Below are 22,470 nucleotides of genomic sequence, written 5' to 3'. Positions count from 1 at the left end.
ATTAGAGAGCGTTGATATCAGCTCCCAGCATTTTCACAGTTGTGTTGTTGAAAACATCATTAGCAACAGCATCCTTCCAAGGAATTGTAGTTTCTTTTCTTGTCTGTGCACTTTTAGCTCTGTTAGTCCTGTTATGGGTTTAACAGAAATTTTATAGAATTTCCTTCTAACTCCCATCTTGCTTATGACTGTGACATCACTGTTGGCTTGCAAGACCTTTAGGGTCTCATGCATATGTGAGGTACCACTGGGCTGCCTGTTCCCTCTGCTCTCATCCATCAAGAGTGCAAATAGGAACTGACTGACCTCTGACCACCCATGATGCAGACCAACATTATTTATTCAACTGTCAACCAATTTCATTATTATTATTATTATGGCAATCATGTATATATCTGATAAGATGGACATTCCTTTCTGGCACTCCCTTACAGCAAAATCTTTATCCAACAAATTATTTTAGAATGCAGCTGTATGCTTTTTCTGTGTTATAAACATTGTATTCTATGGCCATTTTTTCCCTGAAGTGTTCCACCAAAAAGCAGTATGAGATTAACAAATATCCTCCCCAGCCTTTGAACTGAACTGAGTCTTGCGAATTCCAGCGATTTTACACTGCCACTTTTTAGTGATTGTCCTCCACAAATGGGTTGAATTAGCAGACAGTACTACTTCATTTGTGCTTAAAAGTAGGCACTATAAAGAACTTATGCTATCTGTTTGGCATTTATTTGCTCTGACAAAAAAAATAGTTGAACTAGTTTGGAGAATCGTGGAGTGTCACAGATACTTACTCATTACAATATTTGGTACAGTCTAGCTCCTCTTACACCTTATTGTCTGCAGGTGATAATTGCCAGTAGGTTTTTTTAGCTCTTTCTCCCTGTAACCCACTTTTCCCCATACTATCATCCTCTAGCTGGAAATCATAATTAAGCTAAAGTCAGAGAAGGTTGTTCCTTACCTGTAACTAATTTAAAGTTCATAGGTTTGTTTTGTTTTTTTTTTGGTCAAAACTGGAGGAAGGCTTGTTGGTACCAGTTGATTTAATAAGATATTATATCCTCCTTTAGAGCTCAGTCCTCGTATAAAATATTTGATACTTTCTGATACTAATAGCTGCACATCCTCATGGACTTCAGCCCAAGTGTTTTGACCAGTTACTGTGTGTTTTTTCTAGCATGACTTTCCTCTATCAAAAGTTGATTCTAGCATCATTCAGGTTGCCTGTTCTGGGTTTTTTCCTTTGGGTCACTTCTCTCAAAATGTTTGTAGACTTGCCCTCTCTTACAATATTACAGAGCAATAATGAAGTTTGCCATGGATTACAGCTTAACTGCTATTATGTTTCATCTAGATTCATGTTCCCACTCTGTGTGTGCTATTTTAATCTTGTTCAAAATGTCGGCCTGACATTTTTAGATGATGCTCATTTGTTTCTCGAAAGGGAATGCACGTACAATACATATCCACAGCTATAAAACCCTGGAGGGGCTCCATTCATGCTTTAGAGCACGAAAGTGAGGATGAGCAGCTTCCAGACATTTCCTAATTAGTAAACAAAGCCGTGGCCTGTTCTTGTCCCAGAAGTAGGACATGACCAAATGAACTCTGCCTTTTTAAGAAAAGATGTGCGCTCCGGGGCTCTGCATGGGGCTGTTTCCCCGGAGCAGACAGTCTGCCGGGTTCCACAAAGAAGGGAAGTGGTGTCCTAAGCATGGGAGGGAACGAAATTAGAGACTGGAGATGCTGAGAAAAGCTCCAAATTTTGCTCCTTGCAATCTCTTGTTGCAGAGCGGAGTTGTTAGACAAAGACAACTAGGCCTTGTTCGTGACTTAAACCTGGTGTCGTGAGCGTTCTCATCTGTCGCTCGTTGGATTTACCAAGAGTGGAATTACAATTAGGTTTTAGGAACACCCTAACTACAGTGTGTGCGCAGCGTGCGGCCCTCACGCTGCAGCTGCAAAACATTTAAGGTGGCGCTTCTTTCATGGTGGGAGCGTAGACCCAACAGCACGGATGGGCAAGGGACTGGATGGGGAACATCGCTGTGAATCACTTCTACGGCCCCGCGCTTGCAAGAGCCGAATTAACGCATTTTAAGGGACTGGATGCGGGTGGAGGACGAACGCGGATAATGAAAAGCACCTTTATTCCATAGCGCCGGCTCCCGCCGGGCACCGCCCAGCGCCTGCGCGATCCCGGCACTGGGATGGCGGCGGAGGGCTGGGAATGTTGGTCCGTGCCCCGCAGGGCATGGATGGTCCTGGAGCAGGTGATGGATGTCCCCAAGGCGGGGGAAGCCCCACCCAGGTCCCCCGCAGCTTCCCGGGGCGGCGGTCCCGGGGTTGCCTGCCCCGGCCCCCGCATCCCACGGCGGGCGAGGGCGCACGGCCCGCCCTGGCTTTGCACGTCCCGGTGTGCGCTGCCGGTACTTGGTGGTTTTCTGGATTGGAATAAACCAACAAAACAAGCCTTGTCGTGATGGTGCTGTGTTTCTTGCAGTCCCTCTCCGTGTAAACTTCGTGTTCTTCGGCTTTGGGACTCATCTGGAAATACCGAAGGCGGTATTAGCCCTTCTCAGGTAAGTAGCTTTAAAAGTTGCAGCGGTGACCGAGGCAGGTATAAAAATGCGCATATTGGTTCTGGTAACTCTTTAACTTTTTTTTAAGCAGAAAAAACGTCACTCTACTTTCTGTAAAATAAACTGTGAGCTCATTGGTTCGCTTTGCTTTATAGAGATACTGTTGTTCAACGAGAAAAATTTTAACCTGCAGATTTTGGGTTTGATTTTGAAATTTATGGGTGCACGAGCATCTAGTGTGCAAAGCTGTTGGGTCAGAGATGTGATAAAATGTCTATTACAAAAATACATATTACAAAGGGAAAAACACAATCTGTTTCCAGGGCCTGGTCTAACACAGACATGATGCACTCTTGACTTTTGAATGGTGAACACTGAGAGCTGATGGAATTATCAGTGTCACAAAGATGAGCATGTTCTTGAATGTTTAGGATTTGGGGCGAGGGAGGATGTCTTTACGAACTCCAGTGAAAATTTAAAGTGTTTTTTGATCTGTCAGCTTTGTGTACAAGCTTTTTGGCCTACAGTATGCTGTATGTGTGACTTTTTTGCTTTGCTTTTTTTCTTTTTTTTTTTTTTAGGAGAAGTGAGTATTTACATTCTTCAGAATGCCCAACTCCAATGCCAAATTTCACAGAGGTGGTCGGGAAGCCAGCAGGCGGGAGTTGGTTTCCAGATCTTTGCAGAGTGCTCAGCATTGCCTGGAGGAGCATGATTTTGGAACTGCATATGCTCACTATCTCCTGGTATTAAATCTGGCTCCCGAGTTAAAAACTAGCGTCAAAGTAAGTGCTCTTTGAATTACATGAAACAATTTATGTATTCTGTTCCCTTGAGGTCTTTGTGACATGTTTTGTACTTGTGATTTGTTGTATGTAACTGATTTCTATTTTTATTTTGAAGACAGAATTGGAAAGTTAGTAGTGATGGAGATGGCCAATGCCTTGTTTAATAATCTCTGTATGCTTATATGAAGGGAATTCATACACTTTTAGTCTGTGTGTGTCAATCAAGTTTAATAAAAATAGGGTCCTGTTAGTATTGGAGCATGCATATACACACAGGCTCTTAATAAACACTGCTGGGTGATGATCCTCTTGGTCCTCCTCAGATATCCAAGAGCTTATTTCTACTTCTTCCAGGTGAGCCAACTACCATTTTATGATAGCAAACAGTTGTATGCTGCTGCTAAGGTAGATGCGGATGTTCAGGTGCATGTCAGGATACCTCCAGATGTTTTCAGGGCTCCATTCCCTGCTTGTGGTAACTCCCAGCAACTCAGTGGTATATGTTTTATTTTCTAGGAAACGTTTCAATTTACTCTCTTCAAATGGGCAGAAGAGCTAGATTCTCTGGCACGGATTCAAGATCTGTTTAACTGTTATGAACAAGCACTTGAACTATATCCAAATGATGAAGTGATATGTAATAGTATGGGAGAACATCTCTTCAGGTTTGTAGTAATGTATATTCAGGTTTTGTAAAGTTCACACTGTAAATGCAAGCACATGCTTCATGCTGTATAGTGGGTACTGTTGAACTTAAATCTGTTTGTCAGCTTAAATAGAGTAGCCAAAGCTAAAATAAATGTTGGTAGTCAAAGCAAAAGTAAAATAAAAAAAAAGAAAGGTACTTTTACTAAAGTAAAAAAGTTAAAAACAAAAATGCTGTCTTCAAATATTTTCTAACAATTTATTTAGGAATTACTAAACAAAAAAGAGACTGAAGTTGTTCAGAGTCACAATAGCGGTTAAGGTACAATTTTTGAAGTTCTTCCTTTCTTGCCTGTTAGATCCCATCAGAATTACAACCTCTGAATGCTGTCTCTTAATTCTGGTCCTTCTTGAGGTGACATATAACAGACCTTTGAAGTGAGGAGAAGCTGCTTGTGTATCTTGTACCGTGTAGGGCTGTTCTTAAATGGTTTGAGCTTATGCTTGTGTTTATTAATGTAAAGCAGAAAAGTGTTTTCTGTTGCTCAACTCTTTGAGACTGAAATCATAGGTCATAATTGAGATAGTTTTCATTAGGTTTGCTTTTTGTGATTACTTTCTTTGTTTCAAAGGAACACCCCTGCCAACATTGTATTAAAGTATATATGTATCTTTGATAGTTTTGGGGCTTTTTTCATTGCTGTCTGATTTGAGAATATGCTATAGGTATTATAAAAACTTGCTTCAAGTTCATAATTTGGTTTCTTTTTAATTTTTTTTCCTTTTTTTTTTTTTCCAAAATTGGCACTTAATGCAAGAGCTGGCAACTCAGAATTTGATAGTTTTGCAGTATGTTCCAGTTAAATACAGTAAAGCACTTTTGAGGTTTATGGCGTTCTCTTGACTTGAACATCTGTGAGACTGGATTGCAGAGTTGCTGCTGTCATACTGTTGCAGCAAATTCTTGTAAAACCTGTTTTACTTTGTCAAAGGCTGCAGTAGTGGATTGTTGGTGCACACAGTGGTATTTTTGGACTGCCTTTGTGTTTTACAGTGACTTGATGTAAAGCTGTACATTGTTCTTTTTCGTAAGGCAATGCCAGTTTTCTAAAGATAATCTTTCTAACTAATGCAAAATACTTCCACAGACTCACAGATACAGCTGAAGGCACGCTTTCTATTTATTTGTCATTTTTGCTCTCAGAATGGGCTTTAGAGATGAAGCAGCTGGGTATTTTCATAAGGCAGTGAAGCTCAACCCAGACTTCGCTGATGCAAAGGAAAACTTCTACCGTGTTGCAAACTGGCTGGTGGAACGCTGGCACTTCATCATGCTCAATGATGCCAAGAGGAACCTCACCTACCTGAAGGCCATTGAGAATGCTGTCCACTCAGGGTGCAGCTCTGTCCTTGATATTGGCACGGGAACAGGAATTTTAAGGTATGCCACAAGTGCACATTTTTAACCTGAATTTAATAGAAACCTACTTGTTGTCTAACAAAATTTGGTTGCTAGCGGAAAATATAATTACTTTCATGCTTTTATGGGGACGAAACTAAAGGAGGAAACCAAAGTTTTCAGAAATCAGTGAGTCTGGAGTTCAGTGTTTAGTAGCGTTTTTTGGAACCTTTTTTATTATTTGTTGCAGATGCTTTTTGTGCCAATAAGTGCCGTATAAACTGAATTACTCATGTTGGTTTTGGAGTTGTAATGCCATTTGTCCTGTCTTTTAAGTATTGAGCCTGAAGAGTTACTTAGCATAGCTGAGGGAGTATCCTTATGCTAACTCTGGTGGTTTCTTTGGTATCCTCTTGATATGCTATCAACAACTTGTGCAGTATTAATGTTCACACAAGAGATACTAGTTCACTTAATGATGATTTTTAGACTTGAGCTGGTAGAAATATGAAGCAGATGTGGAGGAGGGGAAAAACCCTTATTCTTGTTTTTCAGTATGTTTGCAAAAAAGGCAGGAGCGTCGTGTGTCTATGCCTGCGAATTATCGAAAACCATGTATGAACTTGCCTGTGATGTGGTGGCAGCAAATAATATGGAAAGAGAGATCAAACTTCTGCATTTGAAGTCACTTGATATAGAAATTCCAAAGCACATACCTGAAAGGTACGTTGTTGCTTTCTGTTGTGACAGTATTTGAATTTGCTCTTAATTTTAAGGAAATGGTAAATGCTTTGTGACCTAAACAGGAAATAACACTGCTGTGGTATTACCCAGAATGTGAGAAGGTTCTCTGTGTGTTTTATGCTTTTTCAGAGCAGTGCAGAAATGACAACATTTTCTTCAGATTGTACTAATCTCTATGGTAGATCAACAGTGTCGTAAATTAAGGAGTTTAATTATTTGATGGCGGGAGCTTTGGGGCATATGTAATTATATTGCAGCAACAGGAAAAGAGAGATTAGATTACTGTGTAGATTACTGTGTCCTAAAACTAATTTTAACACAGTTTTATACTTAACAACTTGTGTCTCACTTCTGCAGCCTCTGAATAGGATGGAGATACAAACATTTATAGTAAAGTGTCTGGTGATGGTACAGGCTCATGATCGGAAATGATGAAGCTCCTGTGGTTTAGCCACATGGTTTAGGCCAGTCAAGCCTTGTATAATTGTGCCAGCTGAGCTACAGTAAAATATATGTCCTTTTAATTTATATAATGAGTTACTAGATGTCACCTCTCAGGAGTAAATTCCTACTGTTCTAGAAATGTCTTCTCTTATCATGCTGTATGTTTTTTTGGTTTAATTCCAGAGGATTTAAGATTTTAGTGTTTTTAATCTGTGTAATAATTTTATTGTGCTCTGATTATAGCTTTGGGATTTTTAATTCCTTTTTATACACATGCATGAATGCATACTCTTGCACAAAATAAATATTCTGCAATATCACTGGCTGTGTGCCCAGGCTGAAACATCTTCCTGTTTTGGCTAGATTCTTCCCACACAATTTATTTATAAATGCTGAACAAGAGGCTTTATGGTAAATTCTTGCTCAATATTTATTCTCTTTTATCTGCATCTTGAATAACTTCTAGCAACAATTCAAAACATTTAATTTTTTGGAAGAACTAAATTACCCATCTATATTGAAACATCAGAACACTGGTAAAAGGTTTTTACTCTGAGCTCACATTGGTATAGTTTTGTTTTTGTTTCTTTTAAAGAATGATTGTTAACAGGAATGTGTGTTATACATTATATTTCATGGTGTTCTTTTTCTTATGTAGGGTATCCTTGGTTGTCACAGAAACAGTAGATGCTGGTTTATTTGGAGAAGGAATTGTGGAGAGCTTGATACATGCTTGGGAACATCTACTTTTACAGCCAAAGGTAGGTGATGTTGGTACATATGTATATGTATTTTTTATATTTATATATATATATGTACACACACACACACACATAGTAGCACATGTGTGTGTGTATGAGTGCATGTGCACACATTCTGGACCTATGTGAATGAGAAACTTTTGTAGATATTCCTTTTGTTATGCTAAAAATGAGTGATCTGTGTTTGTTCCATGGATTTGGTTGTCCTTCTGTGAGCTCGTGTTCTGAGTAGACAGGTACTTGGCCACAACAACCCCCTGCAGCGCTACAGGCTGGGCACAGAGTGGCTGGAGAGCAGCCAGGTAGAAAGGGACCTGGGAGCTTGGATTGACAGAAAGCTGAACATGAGCCAGCAGTGTGCCCAGGTGGCCGAGAAGGCCAATGACATCCTGGCCTGGATCAGGAACAGCGTGGCCAGCAGGACCAGGGAAGTGATTCTTCCCCTGTACTCAGCACTGGGGAGGCCACACCTGGAGTGCTGTGTCCAGTTCTGGTCCCCTCAGTTCAGGAAGGATATTGAGGTGCTGGAGCAGGTCCAGAGAAGAGCAACGAGGCTGGGGAAGGGACTGGAGCACAAGTCCTATGAGGAGAGGCTGAGGGAGCTGGGGTTGTTCAGCCTGGAGAAGAGGAGGCTCAGGGGAGACCTCATCACTCTCTACAATTCCCTGAAAGGAGGTTGTAGCCAGGTGGGGGTTGGTCTCTTCTCCCAGCCAGCTCTCAGCAAGACAAGAGGGCATGGTCTTAAGCTGTGCCAGGGGAAGTTTTGGTTGGATATTAGGAAGAAATTTTTTACAGAGAGAGTAATCAGACATTGGAATGGGCTGCCCAGGGAAGTGGTGGATTCTCCGTCCCTGGAGGTTTTTAAGATGAGACTGGATGTGGCACTGAGTGACATGGTCTAGTAACCATGGCAGTGTTGGATCAAGGGTTGGACTTGATGATCTTGGAGGTCTTTTCCAACCCAGTTAATTCTGTGATTCTGTGATACTTGCAGTGGATGTTTCCCCCATGTAACCTTCCGTCATACAGAGATGGTTCACTCTTGATCACTGTTCATTTATTTTGGTTTAATCCTTTTTTTGTCCCCTGACTTTTTAAGTAACACCAAAGGGGTTTATGTGGATTTTAAACACACTATTTTCCTGCAAGTTTGATTATACCCTGGTCATTCTGAGATACCAACTAGTAGCAGAAAGTCATGTCAGTCTAAGCAAAAAATGATGAATTACAGAAGAATTATTTCTCATTGTGACACTAGGGAACACTCAGTTATAATTTTGTAATTATGCCATATGCTTTTGCTCTTAATTTATTTTTGCTGATTTGAACCTTTTTGGGAGACTGAACAATTCCACTGGGTCTTGGATTTTACTATATGTATTTTTCATTTTGGTTACCATACATCAAGCAAAGTAATATGACAAGGAGTTTTATAAGAGTTAACCTCTGTTATGTTTTATGAAATAGAGTGACTTCCCTTTCTTTTGTCGTTGCTTTGATTCTAACTAATTTTAAAGGGTTTTAGCTGGCTTAAACCTATTGTATTGAATTGAAACTGATGACCTCTAGTGTTAAGTGTAGGAATGATGCATAAAAGAAAAGTCCTCAAATGTTTCAATATACTCTAGTAGAATACAAATTAAAAAACATGTTAGAGTTGCACAAGGGAAGTAGTAGACTGAAAAGTAAAGCTGAAGCCTGGATGTATTGGAACACTGTATTTAAGAAACTTCTTTCATGGTCAACAGAATGCCAAAGACCAGAATCTTTACTAATCACTAAGAACTTACTGGTGTTCTGACTGTCACTTGAATGGCTCACTAATGTGTAACCCCTAGGCTTTTCAGTAATGGTAGAAATAGGTCACCATCTCATTGCATGTTCTTGTTCGTGTTTTCACAGCCTAAAAATCAAGAGGTCAGTGCTGGAGACTATGGCAGAGTTATTCCTGCAAGTGCCACAGTATTTGGGATGGCAGTGGAATGCAAAGAGATACGTAGGCATCACAGGTATGTGATGTTTGATCCCATATTTGTTATTTGGGAAGAGAAACCGGTTGTTTTTATGGAGGATTTCTCATTTACTGTTCTCTTTATTTTTTGAATGGCTGATTGTCTGATTAACTAAACAGATTTTCTGCTCTCACTCTCCCCACTCCACCCCTTTTCCAGGCTTTTTTAGTTTTTTTAACACCTCCCTACCCCTTTGAGGTTCAGATTTTCTGGATCACTTAATCAGAAATTCTTGATTTACACTTATGCTGAAGTACATGCCTCTAATACATACGAAAGAAATTAAATTCCTTAATAGTAAAATTATATCTCAATTTCTGTATTGTAGATCCTTGGATTAACACTTAGCCTTTAACCTCATTTTACCCCCTTTATAATCTACTTCATACCTCACTGCTGGATCTAACTCTTCCAGAAGATGAGGACAGGATTGTGTAAAGCCTAAGTGCTGATAACCCCAGCTAACATTATCTGTCTGAATATGTCCTTTGCCTAGTTGTGAACTGGCACAGAACAAGGTTTCTTTGCTGAGACCAGCTCTCAGACTTCTTTCATATTTCATATTCCACTCATTGCTTTCATATTCATTTTTATTCTCCTCTGTTAGAACAGTATCACTGTATGAAGACAGTCCCTGTCTGAGAGGTTTGGATTTGATGTATTTTGTTTAGGATTAATCTTGTTGTACATTAAAGAAAACACTAACTTCTATAGGAGCTTCAGTGCACAGTAGCCAGGCTGCAATCAGCAATTTTTCTAATGTGCTAGACCAGGACAGTGGCCAGAAAGAGACCGAAGTTCCCATGGTAGATGGTCACAGAATAATTTCTTGTAGAAGTTAATTATTCATCAATTAAAAGAAGTTTTGCCTTGAAACAGGGCATTGACTGTTCCTTACAAAATTTACACAGAATGCAAGTTAATGTCCTGTTAACTTTGGATTGTTGAGTTGACATTCCATTTCAATAGCTTGAGATTAGATGACTAGCAGGACTGAAGTGATTGTCACAAATCAATTAGATGCTGTTGAAAGAGGAAAAATGTTACTTTTAAATTTCTTGCCTCTATAGTTTGAGATCCCCCTTTGCTATAGTAAGAATACTTAAGTCTATTTTAACAAGTGCTCTTAAGTTTTATGTAAAACACTTCTTATCTCTTCTCAGATTTAAACTATCCAGATCTCTTTGAATTATTTTGATGTGCATGTCTTCACATTACCTAAAGTGTTTTCACTATCTACAGTAAAACTTTGGGGTTTGGATGTTTTTCTTCCAATGAGCCTAATGAAGTAGCAGTGTGAAAGTATCTCTTTTCTCATGCTTTTGATATCATCCTGGACAGTTTCTGTCTTGTACAATTAGTACAGCTTTGAGCTTTTCCTCATGCTTTAATTTTTTTTTGAGTGCTTAGAAGTAGATGTAGAGCCCAGAATTGTATGAATACTTGAGTTTTTTTCCCTGAAGTACATTTAAAAGTGTGTTTAATCTATCATCAAACACTGATTCATCTTGCTGAGAGTGGGAATCCATTTTGAATCCAGTTGTTGGTAATCTTGCATATCACAGTCATCTACCTGTGTTTGATCTGAGCTTCTACTTTGTATTCTGTCCCATTGTTTTAGCAGTTTTAAGTTATGCTGCATTTCTTGTGCTCTGATTATTTTGGGTTTTTTTCCCTAGGATATAGTGAAATTCTAGATAAATCTTACCAGTTTTCTTGTAGTGTTATTTTTTGGTGCACTTAGGCCAACTTTACAAAAGGTTTTGTGCTGATTTACTCCTTATTGTAGCTTTATTACTTGATGTTTTAGTGACAGTTGTAATGTTTCTTTGCTATAGCTGGTGCTGCTTTTACCTGCTGCTTATGTTCCCTAGAATGACTAGGGTCTAACTCTACTGTGGTGTTATGTCAGTTTTTAAAATATTTTTGTGGCATGTTTTAATTTTCTCCTGAAGTCACTGTAAGAATTGCAGTGATTTAGTATTTCTTTACAGGTTTCAAGTTTTTTTAGTGTTTTATTTTTAGTCAGTCCCCAGAAAGAGAGGCAATAAAGTGATTATACCTCTGTGCTTGTGTATTGAAGCCAGAAGGGTTCATGATAATATATCTAAATAAGCTTCTGAGCTCTTCCACAATACAGGCCTTGTACAGCAGCTGATCTCTTTTAGTGATAGTATTTATTTTAAAATAATACATGGATTCAGTTTCAAATGCAGGGGACTATGTTCTCATCCTCATTGTTAAAATATCTGTTACTTCACTGAGCAGGTGAGAAGACTGGAATTGTTGATAATGTTGCAGAATTTTTTAATATTTCCTGTGAAGTACTTGCTACCTTGTGCTTTCTATTGCTATGGAATCTGCTCCAAAGATGGAGTCCAATGTCTTTTAGCTTTGCATAATGGTTAAAATATACTTACCTAAGAACATGACAGAGGGCAACTTACTCAATTCTGCAATTATGAATTTCAAGGACATGACCATATATGATGAGAATATTATCAGACAGCTTGTCTAGTCATGCTTAGTTGTAGGGAGATCTCTTACAGGGAGAGGAGGTTCCTGAAAAAGTGATTTAGAACTAAAAGTAATTCTAGAAATAGAAATTTAAATAGTTGTTATTTGAACTGAGTACTAGATCTCACTATAAGAGTGTAGATTTGCTGGATAGCTGTCACTTAAATGGAAAGCACTAAGTACTTCTCAGGCAAATGTACTTTTTCAAAATAATCTAAAATGTAGCTTGTGCAAGACTTAGGTCCTGACTCATACTTTGAAAATGAGAATATATTTTAAGTCCTCAAACCTAAGAGATGGACAGTGTGAGTAACTGTTTTAAAGCAGTTTAGCAGTTGTCTCTGAAGTTTTTTGTATAAGGTCATTTCTAAAAATCCAGATGATCTTCTGTCTTACAAGAGAGTATATATGTATTCTGAGTTGTAAAAACATTTTCCACCAAGAAATCAGCACTGAGGCTTTTCTTGCAGCTATGTAACTGTGAAAAATGACATATTCTGCATGGATTGTGGTTGATAAATACATAAACATACTGCAAAATGAAAGGTTACCTCTAAGAGCCTCCCAAAATGCATCTTCCTGTTGCATATCTATCTTTGTTCGACTATTCTGTTCACCTGAAAGAAACACCTTTGTTATCTGTGCAATGTAGCAGAAGAAAAGCTTTATTTGTTCTTATTACCACAGGATTTATTCTTCTTTAGTTCTCTGTCAAGACTCAGTGAGTTGTACTTAAAGGAGCAAAAGTCTGTGGCCTTTGACAAAGGACACATTTGGCTGTTTCTTGGTTTCTGGTGACAGATTTCAGTTCTGATTCTTGAAAATGATGTGCATTTTCTGTGCTTTGGAGCTGCTCTGAATACAACAAAAACTCCACAGAGTTGTTATAGTATTTTCTGGCTTTTCTATTCTAACACTCTGTACATTTTAAAATACTTAGCCAGCCTAGGGAGAATTTCCTTTAGGTTTTTGATCAAATGACTTGAAGTTTCATTTCTTCTCTTTTTGCCTTCACTCCAGAGTGGGAATGCAAGAAGTTGCTGGTGTGTGCTTGTCCAATTCAGTGCAGTTCTTCAGCCCAACATACGCTTTTGCTGGGTCAGAGGAAACCGTCGAGCCTTACACCACTGAGAAGCTCAGTCGTATTCCTGGAGGTTACATCCCCCTGACAGAACCCTGTCAAGTAATGACAGTAGATTTCAATGATCTGCAGGTAATGGTTTTTTTTGGTTTTTACATCATTTATAAGTAATTGTTTGATGAATAGCAAGAGTGCCTTATTTTATTTGCTTTCGGGTTCAACTTCACAAGTGCAAAGTTGGCAGGGCTGCACTGAAATCCTCTCCTGTTTTTGATGCTTGTCTGGTTGTGTGATTCATCAAATGACATTTTCTGAGTTTTTGAAGGTGAAAGTTTTTTGTTGGTTGGGCAGAGTTTTGGGAACTTCATAAACTACCTCACCATAAGATCAAACAGCTGCCAGCCTCAGTACGTAGAGGAGGAGGAGGAATGCAATAGACCCATCTTAAATGATTTATGCAGTTGTGGAGCTGACTGAGTTTATTCCTCTAAAGTTAGAGTCTTCAAGAAACTCTTGAAGACAGGAGAAGGGGTGTATTTTACATCTGGCATAAAAATGTCTCTCAGTGTAAAAGAGAGGGAGATGAAGACGTTATCCTATTCAGTTGATTCCACCCTTCAGCTCCTTTGTACCTTAGGGTATTTCTGTAATATGGCAGTCTAAAACATAGCAGCATTATTTTGTGTATTTAACACAAACTACATTTGAATGCATATGGAAATAGGCCTGGACTGTAAGGCAAAGACCTCAGCCACCCACAGCTGGGCATGCTAAAAAGATGATACATCTGATCTCTGCTGTGCTTCTTGCTCATTGACCTGTGGTGAGGAGTTACAATTGACTCAGAGCTTAAAATAGATTCTGTTATATAAATGAAATTATTCTTGGCTACTGCTTGGCCAGGAATTGCAGTGTTTCTGAATCAATAGCTTTTCCTAGTTGGCTTGTCTGACATCCTGAGATTAAAAATGAAATAAGACAAGGCTCTTCAGTATACTACTGGGAGCAATCTCTCTGACCTAATGTTGCTTCTGCTTCTAGCATCAATAAGAAACTATTACTCTCATCTGAGAGATGTCTGTTCTTAAGCATCTGCCTGCTGGCAAACATGTAAAGATAATTTGAAAGAGTAAAGAACAGTGTTACTCTTTAAATCATGTTTCAGAACTGCTCCTTTGAAGTTTCAGTTAGACTAATAGAGTGTTCTGTCATGAAACGTTAAGATATCATAAGTAAAAGGGGAGAAATGCCACTGATGTGAATCACTGATGTGGTTGGGAATCGCTGGTTACTGTTTGTTGTTATGTTGTCACTGGGCAAATGTGGCAGTTCCAGAGCAGAACAGCAGAATTACCTACTAAAGACTGAAATTCAGATAAGAAATCACAGAGCACTAGTAAGGTAATTTCAGAGACATAATTCCTAAACTCATATTTTGAAGAATGAGAGGGGTATTGCATTTTTTCTGCTTGTACCAACTGTCCAGACCTAAATTAACAGAACTGAGAACCAGACTTAAAATGTGGAACTACAGTGTTTGTCAAACTGAGTTGTGGGAGGCTTCTAAGACAAATTTCTAGTACAAATAATAAGTCAAAATAAAACAAATTTAAAACAACAAAAAAAAAGCAGCTGCTTTATGCTGATGACTTTATCACTGCTCTTGTTAGCAGCAGCAGCTCTGTTCCTCCCAGGCAGGGGAATGAGGTGTGGCTGTAATTAGAGGCTGCAGGCACTTGTACCTCACCAGGTCCCACCTGTGTGCCTGTTTGCTGGCAGCAGATCAGTGCCACTGGGAGGGGAAGTGAGTGTTTACCTCTGCAGCCAGTAATTAAAGCTCAGTCTCACTTTCAGGCCCTAAAGGAACTGTGCTTTTGCCAACAATTACAGATATTGGCTCTTTGTAATTCTCACGAGAAGTTACGGTGTGGAATATTTGAGAAATTGTGGATCAAGACATAGGAAACTCGATAACTGCATTCTTTCTGTAGTTTTGCCTTCTGTTTGTAGTCCCATTTACTACTGTTAATGCAACTTATCCTTTTCTCATTCAGAGGATATATCATTATTTTATTATTCAGTGGCATATCATTATTTTGGGGTTTTACTGCATATTCCTGCATCGTTGCTTTATTTTCTATGCTCTCTCCTTAACAAGACTAGTTGATAAATTGCCATCCTTATGTGGTAGGGCTGTTCAAATTGGTAATTGTCATAAATGATAGAAAAAAGTTTATAAAGTGGCTAAAAGAAGAATAAATGTTGGTTAAGCAGTATGATAGAGAGCAGGGAAGGCTTAAATAACTGCCTTCAATTGTTTTTTTTAAGTGATGGGGGTGTAACACTGCAATTACTAGAACTTAGCAGACAAGAACCTTGGGCCTGCTGCTCTTGAGGGATGATCAGGAAGAATATTTTTCATGTCAAATACACTTCTAAACATCTATAACTTCACAGAAACAGAGAAACAGATGCATGTTTGTGCTCTTGCTGTCTTTCTTCAAGGGCCTTGATGCCAGCAAAATTTCAACTTAACTATTCTTTTCCTCTCCAGCTGAGGATGTACCAAAAACGGTTGGCAGCAAAGCACTTTTGTTGAAGAGCAGTGAGATCTTACTATGAACTTTGTTGGCATCCAGTAATTTTAACATGTGCATTGTTCAGCCACCTGTCAGTTGTGAGAAGAGAGGTAGACCAAATTTTGGAGGACACAATGAGAATGAAGAAGGGAAGAAAAAAAAAGGCAGCATGTGAGAGCTACTCATGTTCTTAGAGTGCAACTTCTCTTTTGCCCTGTGTATTTTGAGATTGAAACTTTAAGAGTACAAGTGTTGAGATAAGCAGATCAGGAAGATGATAAATGTTTAGGAAGGGCTGTTACTAATCAGAATGGTTGTGACTAAGAGAACCTTTGGTCTTTTGTGCTTGACCTCCTGGTAATTGGCTTATGCTGGAACTAAGACATTAGAGCTGGTCCTTTTACATTTATAAATGTTGGTAGCAGGAGGTAATTCCTGAGAAAAATAAATTGTACATGGAAAAAGACATAATTCCTGTTACATATTCAAAACTTTTTAGGAGTATCAGAAAACGTATAAGTGATTCCTTCTGGGAGACCTTAGTTCTTCCCAGCAGTGCAGTTGCATGTGTCTGACCTTTTACACAAGGCCTATAGCCCGAGGTAGCAGAGAAAACATCCTGAAAGGTGTTTGATTTTACTGGTTTTATAATGATTTTTTTCTGAATCTCTGAGTGAATTCAGTGCTTGCACGCAGTATTTCCAGAACTGATTGAACACAGGTTTAAAGTGAAGCCTGTGCCTAAGCGTTGGCTTGAAGCCAGCTCAAAAAAATGGCTCTGATTTTATTACTTCTCACAAAGCAAGCCTTGCCAGTCTAAAGTCTTTCTTGATGTTTTCAGTGGTTAAAAATATGTGTTCTTAGATGTAGGTGTTTGCTTTTGTGGCTAATGGATGCAGATTGTTCGTGTGGGAAGACAGTTCCTAGGCTAGTGAGTACTAATGATGGTGATTGGTATTGTAGAAGCTCCTTAACTTCAAGTTTCCGATGGGTGCCCTCATGGATTGGTGCTGAAATTTTGGGTGATTTAGTTTAATAAAAACAATTTTTTATTTATGGAAGTAAACTCTCACACTGTTTTTTCCCTCTTTCCGTTTTGCTCAGGAGCTGAAAAGCCTTGCAACTAGAAAGCCCTGGAAGCTCAGCCTGCCAGTCACTGGAGGAGGAATGCTAGATGCTATTGTGGTGTGGTTTGTACTACAGCTCGATGATGAACATGCTCTGTCTACAAGTCCCAGTGAGGAAACTTGCTGGGAACAGGCAGTTTATCCTGTGCAGGGCCTCCCTGGTACAGCCTGTGGCTTTTCTTCTTGTGGTACATTAATTTGGTTTCATTTTGATTTTGAGCTGATTAGGTTATGTCAGAGACCTAGGAAGTGGGAGCAGGTAGGATTAGGAGAAGTTCAACAGCAAGTAGCTGTGAGATGGTTCCTGGTCATGTTTCTGGTCTGTAGTGCATAGTCCCTGCATCAGGGCTTCTTCCTGGAACTCTGCTGTGAAGCAGATAAGGCACCTGCTTAAGATCTGGAAGAATGCTTTTCATTAAGTTGTTTTTTTCTCTATACTGAATTAAATGCATTGTGGAGTAACTCCAAAAAGTGGGGCTACGGTCTGGCTCTGCTTACTGAAGATGTGACTTAGGAAAGGGAGGTGGAAGAGGTGAGGTAGGAATTGCTAGCTGCTACTGCCACAAAACCAAAACTAAACATTCCCACCTACCCCTCACCCTCATGGGTTGAACTTGTATACTGTTCTCCACATACAAGCATTAGTAGTGCCATTTTCAGCATCCTCTACTCTCCAATCACCGATTTTTTTATTCTCCTGTTTCTTAGAACATCTTGAGTTGAAAGGGACCCTAAGGATCACAGAGCCCAGCTTCCTGCTTCTCGCAGGACTACCTAAAATTAAATCACATGATTGAGAACATTGTCCAAATGCTCCTTGAATTATGGCAGGCTTGGTGCTGTTACTACATCCCTGAGGAACCTGTTCCAGTGACTGATTATTCTCTGGGTGAAAATCTTTTCCTAGCATCCAGTTGAACTTCCCTGACACAGCTTCATTCCATTTCCTCATGTCCTGTCTCCAGGACACCAGAGAAAGTTGGTCAGCACCTCCCCCTGCACTGTCACCCTTGAGGAAGTTGTAGGCTGCGATGAGGTCTCCCCTCAGCCTTCTCCAAGCTGAACAAGTCAAGTGATCTCAGCCACTCTTCGTAGATCTTGCCCTTCAGGCCTTTCACTACCTTGGTCACCCTCCTCTGGACACACTGTAGTGGTTTGATGTCCTTCTTATATTGTGATGCCCAAAACTGCCACAATATTCCAGGTGAGGCTGCAGCAGTGCAGAGCAGAGCAGGACAGTCATTTCCCTCGATCAGCTGGCGATGCTGCCCCCCAGGACACAGTTGGCCCTTTTGGCTCTTGGGGCACACTGCTGGCTCCTACTCAATTTGCCATTCACCCAAATCCCCAAATCTCCTTCTGCAGGGCTGCTCTCCGGCCTCTTGTACTCCAAATTGTACATACAACCAGAATTCCCCCATCCCACGTGGAGAATCTGGTACTTGGCCTTGTTAAATTTCATAGGGTTGGTAATTGCCCAGCTCTCTAGTTTATCCAGAGCTTTCTGTAAGGCCTGTCTACCCCTGGGGTAGTCCACAGCTCCTAATTCAGTATCCACAGACAGTAGGGACAGCTGTGCCACAGATTGGTTCAACTGAAAGCACAGGGGAGGGAAGAGCCTCTTTTAGCTTATGTTGCCATTGAAAGAAATGTTTGTCAAACTATAGCAGTTTTGTTTTGAAATTCTGGTCTGTATCAGTGGATTTACTTTCTTGGAATGTACACACAGAGTATCCAAAAACCATCTTGAGCTGCACACCATAAATGTTCCAGTAAAATTTATTTTGAATCCATTAACCTTTCTAAACTGTAGCTGTTGTTTTCCATCTAACTACAAATTTACCTTTGATTACAGGAGGTATTAAAAGGTTAAATATTTAATATTTAGCATTTTAAAGCAAAAGCAGTTTCTTTACCAGTACATTTTTTTTTTCTGCTCTGCTATCAGCATAACACTTAAGCATGTCTATGAGAAAGAGATATTACTTTATTTTGAGAATAAATGGATTTTGCCTAGAGTGAGGCAGCTTAAGGCAAACGTTAATGCTCAAACTTGTGGGTACAGACAAGAGCAACTCCTTCATACACACTAGTAACAACTGATGAACAAATGAGATAATGGGTGGGTGGGTTGGGTGGCTTGTTTGTTTGTTTTAAGCACTGTATGGCTGCTTCAGTGATGTTTATGTGGAGTGACTGACATGACTTTTTTTTATGCTCTTTTGCCAAGATTATTCTGTGAAGACTGGAGATACTGTGATGATGGAAGTTTGCTGCCAAGATTGCTACTTGAAGATCCAGAAGATTTCTTGTTTGACTTCAGAGTGTGGGATGGATTTCAGCGACAGAGACAACACGCTGAGTTTGGGCAATGAGGCTGAATTATGTAATGCTCTGGCTGGACTTCAGACAACCAGCAAACAGGCTGGCAGCAGTCAAGTGTGTGTGCTGGAATCCACAGAAATAGCCCTGCTGAATGACGTACCCTACCATGAATGCTTTAAAGCTGCCATGAGCAAAGTGCTGCTGTCATTAAATCCAAGTAAGGACTTGCAGTCTATGGATGTTGATGGACATGGCAGTGGGATAAACCTCCAAGAGAATCAAAACAAGGGCTCTCTAGATGAGGCTCCTGACCCTTTGTACATTTTAGATGTATCTGAAGGCTTCTCCATTCTGCCCATTATAGCTGGCAAACTTGGACCAGTCAGAGCCTACAGTTCTGTTGAAAAAGAACAGCATCAGGCAGCACTTAATATCATTTCAGAAGCTAACCATTTCCCTAAGGAAACATTGGAGTTCTGGCTCAGCCACTTAGAAGAAGAAAGTGTGGTGCTACAGAGACCCAAATCAGACAAATTGTGGAGTATTATCATCTTGGATGTTATAGAGACATCAGGTTTAATCCAGCAGGAGGTGATGGAAAAGGCTGCAATATCCAGGTACAGTATAAATGAACAAAATTATTACTAGGAATCCGTAATTATCTGAAAAAAATTGAGAATATTCCTTCTAACTACAAAATTACGGTCATGTTGGTTCTGTAGAGCAGAAAAAGCTGCTTTTCTTTGAATGGACTGAACCTCCCAGAGGGTTTCTGGCATGACCATTGTATACAATGTATACAATGCTGTTCCCCACGGCAGAAGGGGTGGGAAAGAAGGCAGAGCAAGAGCAATAAAGTAAGGGAAATGGGTAACAAAGTAAGTGTGAAATGAATTTATCCCCTTTTGTGGTGCTAGGGAAGCTTCTCTGTTAATCTCTGTGCTTAGTGAGGGCAGAATATTCCAGACAATTTATGCCCATTACCTTTTCTAAGTTTTGAATAAATCTTTGGAGGACTTGAAAGATTTTTTTTTACTGCAAGAACAAATGGAAAAATTACTCTTGACTTTTGTCATCTGACAAGACTCAAATTTGTTGGCGTGAAAACGCCTTGAATAGTGTCCTGCTTAGCTACCCAATTCCCGTGATGAGGTCTGCTCCTGGAAAAGGAAACCTAAGCCAATCTGTGTTGAATTGGAGGTGTTTGATACTATGCTGAATGAAAGCTGCTGTGGTGTTGCTGCTCTCAGCAGCATGATGCTCTATAGCCAAAGACCAAGCAAGGCTCAGGTGTTTTCTCAGGAAAAACTGTTATCCCCTGTCTTGTTGTCAATTTTAGTTTAACACTGAAATTCTCACAGAGTTTTGTTTCCTTATGGCTATGCTGCCTTCTTAACCAGTGCCTCCCAACAGTGTATGCTTCCTGACTTCCAGTTTTATTCAGCATTTCTGCCAGTCCTTCAGTATTAGATGATGTTGCTATGAATAGATCCCGCTGTCCTCATTGTGAAATATCACCATATCCAATACTGTCACTGAGAAGAGATTATACAGTTCCATAATTTTAGTACTGTGTGACAAGTTTCCCTTTTTTTGGTATGATGCAGGTGTTGGTCAAATGGGATCAAACTCAAATGCTTAGGAGCACTTGACTTCAGGGGAAGAACTAGTGTGCCTTTCTTAAATGTAGTTAATGTTCTTTCATTACTGCTGAATGATATGCTTTACAGGTGAAATCTCTCTCATTTTACAGATGTCTACTTCACAGTGGAGGGAAGATTTTCCCACAGTATGTGCTAGTATATGGGATGCTTGTAGAATCGGAGTCTCTGTTACTGGAGAGTGCTGTTCAAGGAACAGAACCAACTCTGGGGTTTAATATAGCCCCTTTTATCAACCAGTTCAAGGTATGAAGGTGGTGGGTGTCTCCCAGGCACTGCTTCAAAGCCTGCAGCTGTCTAGCTGTTTAGATTTGGTGTAAACTGAAAGAAAACATTGTTGAAGTTATCAAGAGAGGTTTGTGTGACCAGACAGCAACTTTGAGATAATCTAAAATGGGTGACATTGGTTTTAGAACTGGTTTGGGTTTTGTCCCAGCAATGACAGATACAATGTTATTGCACAGAAGAGACTGTGCTGTTATTATTCCCATTGTTACCTTGTATCCCAGTGGTGCACCTTATATTTTTATCTGTCTCTGGCAGGTATTACAGTAATTCCTGGCAACTCTTATGTTATGATTAAGTTTTCTAACTCTTCAATTTTTAATGGTTATTGATGCCTGAAGTTCTGGTATATACTCTCAGGTACCTGTTCGTGTGTATTTGGATCTCTCTACATTACCATGTGTGCCCTTGAGCAAGCCAGCAGAGCTTTTAAGGCTGGATCTCATGAACCCTCTGTTGAACAGCCCCAGCAGAGAAGTGAAGGTGAGTTGTGTGTACAAGAAGCCCAAAGCACATTTTTAACTGCTGCTCTGCAGAGCTGCCCATTAAGTGTTCACCTGGGCTGAAAATTTCAATATGGAATTTACTTGCGTGCAGGTATCTCTGAAAAGGATTTAAATTGTTTGAACTACTTCCTTTTCAAAGAAGTAAGAAAACAGTATAACTGATTAATATTTTAAATATTTTCAGGTACAAATCTGTAAGTCTGGCCGAGTCACTGCAATTCCCTTCTGGTATCACATCCATCTAGATGAGGACCATACCTTGAACACATCTGATGAGTCCTCACACTGGAAACAAGCTGCAGTTGTTCTTGATGAGCCCATCCCAGTTCAGGTTGGAGATGAACTTGTGCTTGACGTTCAACACCATAAAAGCAATATCAGCATTACAGTCAAGCGGTGAAGAATGTCACGTGTGAGCAGCCTTGTGGTTAATTACCTGTGCATAAACTGACTGTTTGTAACATCACTGCTGTTCCTTTGTATTAAAGTCTAAACTTCATCTACTGATCAAAAAGGGTTTTTTGTTGCTTTAATAATTGATACTTAGGTTCCACTGGTGGACTAAAATTTGCACTGTAAGGGTCTTACCAATCAGCTGGGGAGGTATTGTCTTCACTGCAGCAGAAACTTGATTGCTAGTTAGTATACTGATTACAGTAGGGATAGACTTCTGCTACTCTGTTAACTGTAGGAAGAAAAAAAGCATCCAGATGCCTGTACCAGAAATAAACAGCTGTGGCTGTGTGGAACAGAGTCCTTGTTTCTCAAACTGTAGTTGCACTTCTCCATTGCCAAAGCCTCCTCCTTCAGAGTATTGAGATGTTAGTCTTGTAGAGGGACTGTAACAGCATTCCAGTTGCAGTATCACAGGTCTGTGTTGCACACAGACAATCCTAAAAGGCTGTACAGGAGTGCTGTTGGATAACTCAGGTTGTATAGTGGAAGACAAAGCTAGGAAACTTGTTAGAATCCCCCCCAGAATTATTTCTGGTAATACAGTGGGCCTGAACT

The 22,470-nt window shown here is 39.8% G+C and overlaps 1 protein-coding gene across 3 annotated transcripts; it reads left to right on the top strand.

Annotated features, from left to right (window-relative positions):
• The first annotated feature begins 2,154 nt into the window (after nucleotides 1-2,154).
• On the top strand, nucleotides 2,155-21,973 carry PRMT9 (protein arginine methyltransferase 9). Of its 3 annotated transcripts, none has more exons than XM_064651732.1 (14): nucleotides 2,155-2,276; nucleotides 2,507-2,585; nucleotides 3,167-3,370; nucleotides 3,890-4,038; nucleotides 5,223-5,459; nucleotides 5,973-6,140; nucleotides 7,264-7,366; nucleotides 9,269-9,375; nucleotides 12,916-13,108; nucleotides 16,660-16,843; nucleotides 18,913-19,624; nucleotides 20,761-20,914; nucleotides 21,314-21,436; nucleotides 21,644-21,973. In XM_064651732.1, exons 3-14 carry the CDS (start codon nucleotides 3,194-3,196, stop codon nucleotides 21,857-21,859), a joined length of 2,523 nt encoding a protein of 840 aa, XP_064507802.1. In that variant the 5' UTR covers nucleotides 2,155-2,276; nucleotides 2,507-2,585; nucleotides 3,167-3,193; the 3' UTR covers nucleotides 21,860-21,973. The 3 variants fall into 3 exon arrangements, with proteins under 3 accessions (XP_064507802.1, XP_064507804.1, XP_064507803.1); XM_064651734.1 differs by having other exon boundaries at nucleotides 2,507-2,619; XM_064651733.1 differs by having other exon boundaries at nucleotides 2,507-2,623.
• Nucleotides 21,974-22,470: the final 497 nt, after the last annotated feature.

The sequence above is a fragment of the Pseudopipra pipra genome, chromosome 4, assembly GCF_036250125.1.
Source record: "Pseudopipra pipra isolate bDixPip1 chromosome 4, bDixPip1.hap1, whole genome shotgun sequence".
In the NCBI taxonomy this organism is placed as follows: Eukaryota; Metazoa; Chordata; class Aves; order Passeriformes; family Pipridae; genus Pseudopipra; species Pseudopipra pipra.
Note: the sequence above shows the minus strand (reverse complement) of the source record. Positions and strands in the feature narration are given on the sequence as shown.

What these genes read in the sequence shown, in the direction of transcription:
- PRMT9 (XM_064651732.1), top strand. Translation starts at nt 3,194, where the DNA reads ATGCCCAACTCCAATGCCAAATTTCACAGAGGTGGTCGGGAAGCCAGC. An exon ending in ATGGGAGAACATCTCTTCAG is followed by an intron (nt 4,039 to 5,222) that starts GTTTGTAGTAAT and finishes TTTTGCTCTCAG; the next exon opens with AATGGGCTTTAGAGATGAAG. An exon ending in GCCCCAGCAGAGAAGTGAAG is followed by an intron (nt 21,437 to 21,643) that starts GTGAGTTGTGTG and finishes AAATATTTTCAG; the next exon opens with GTACAAATCTGTAAGTCTGG.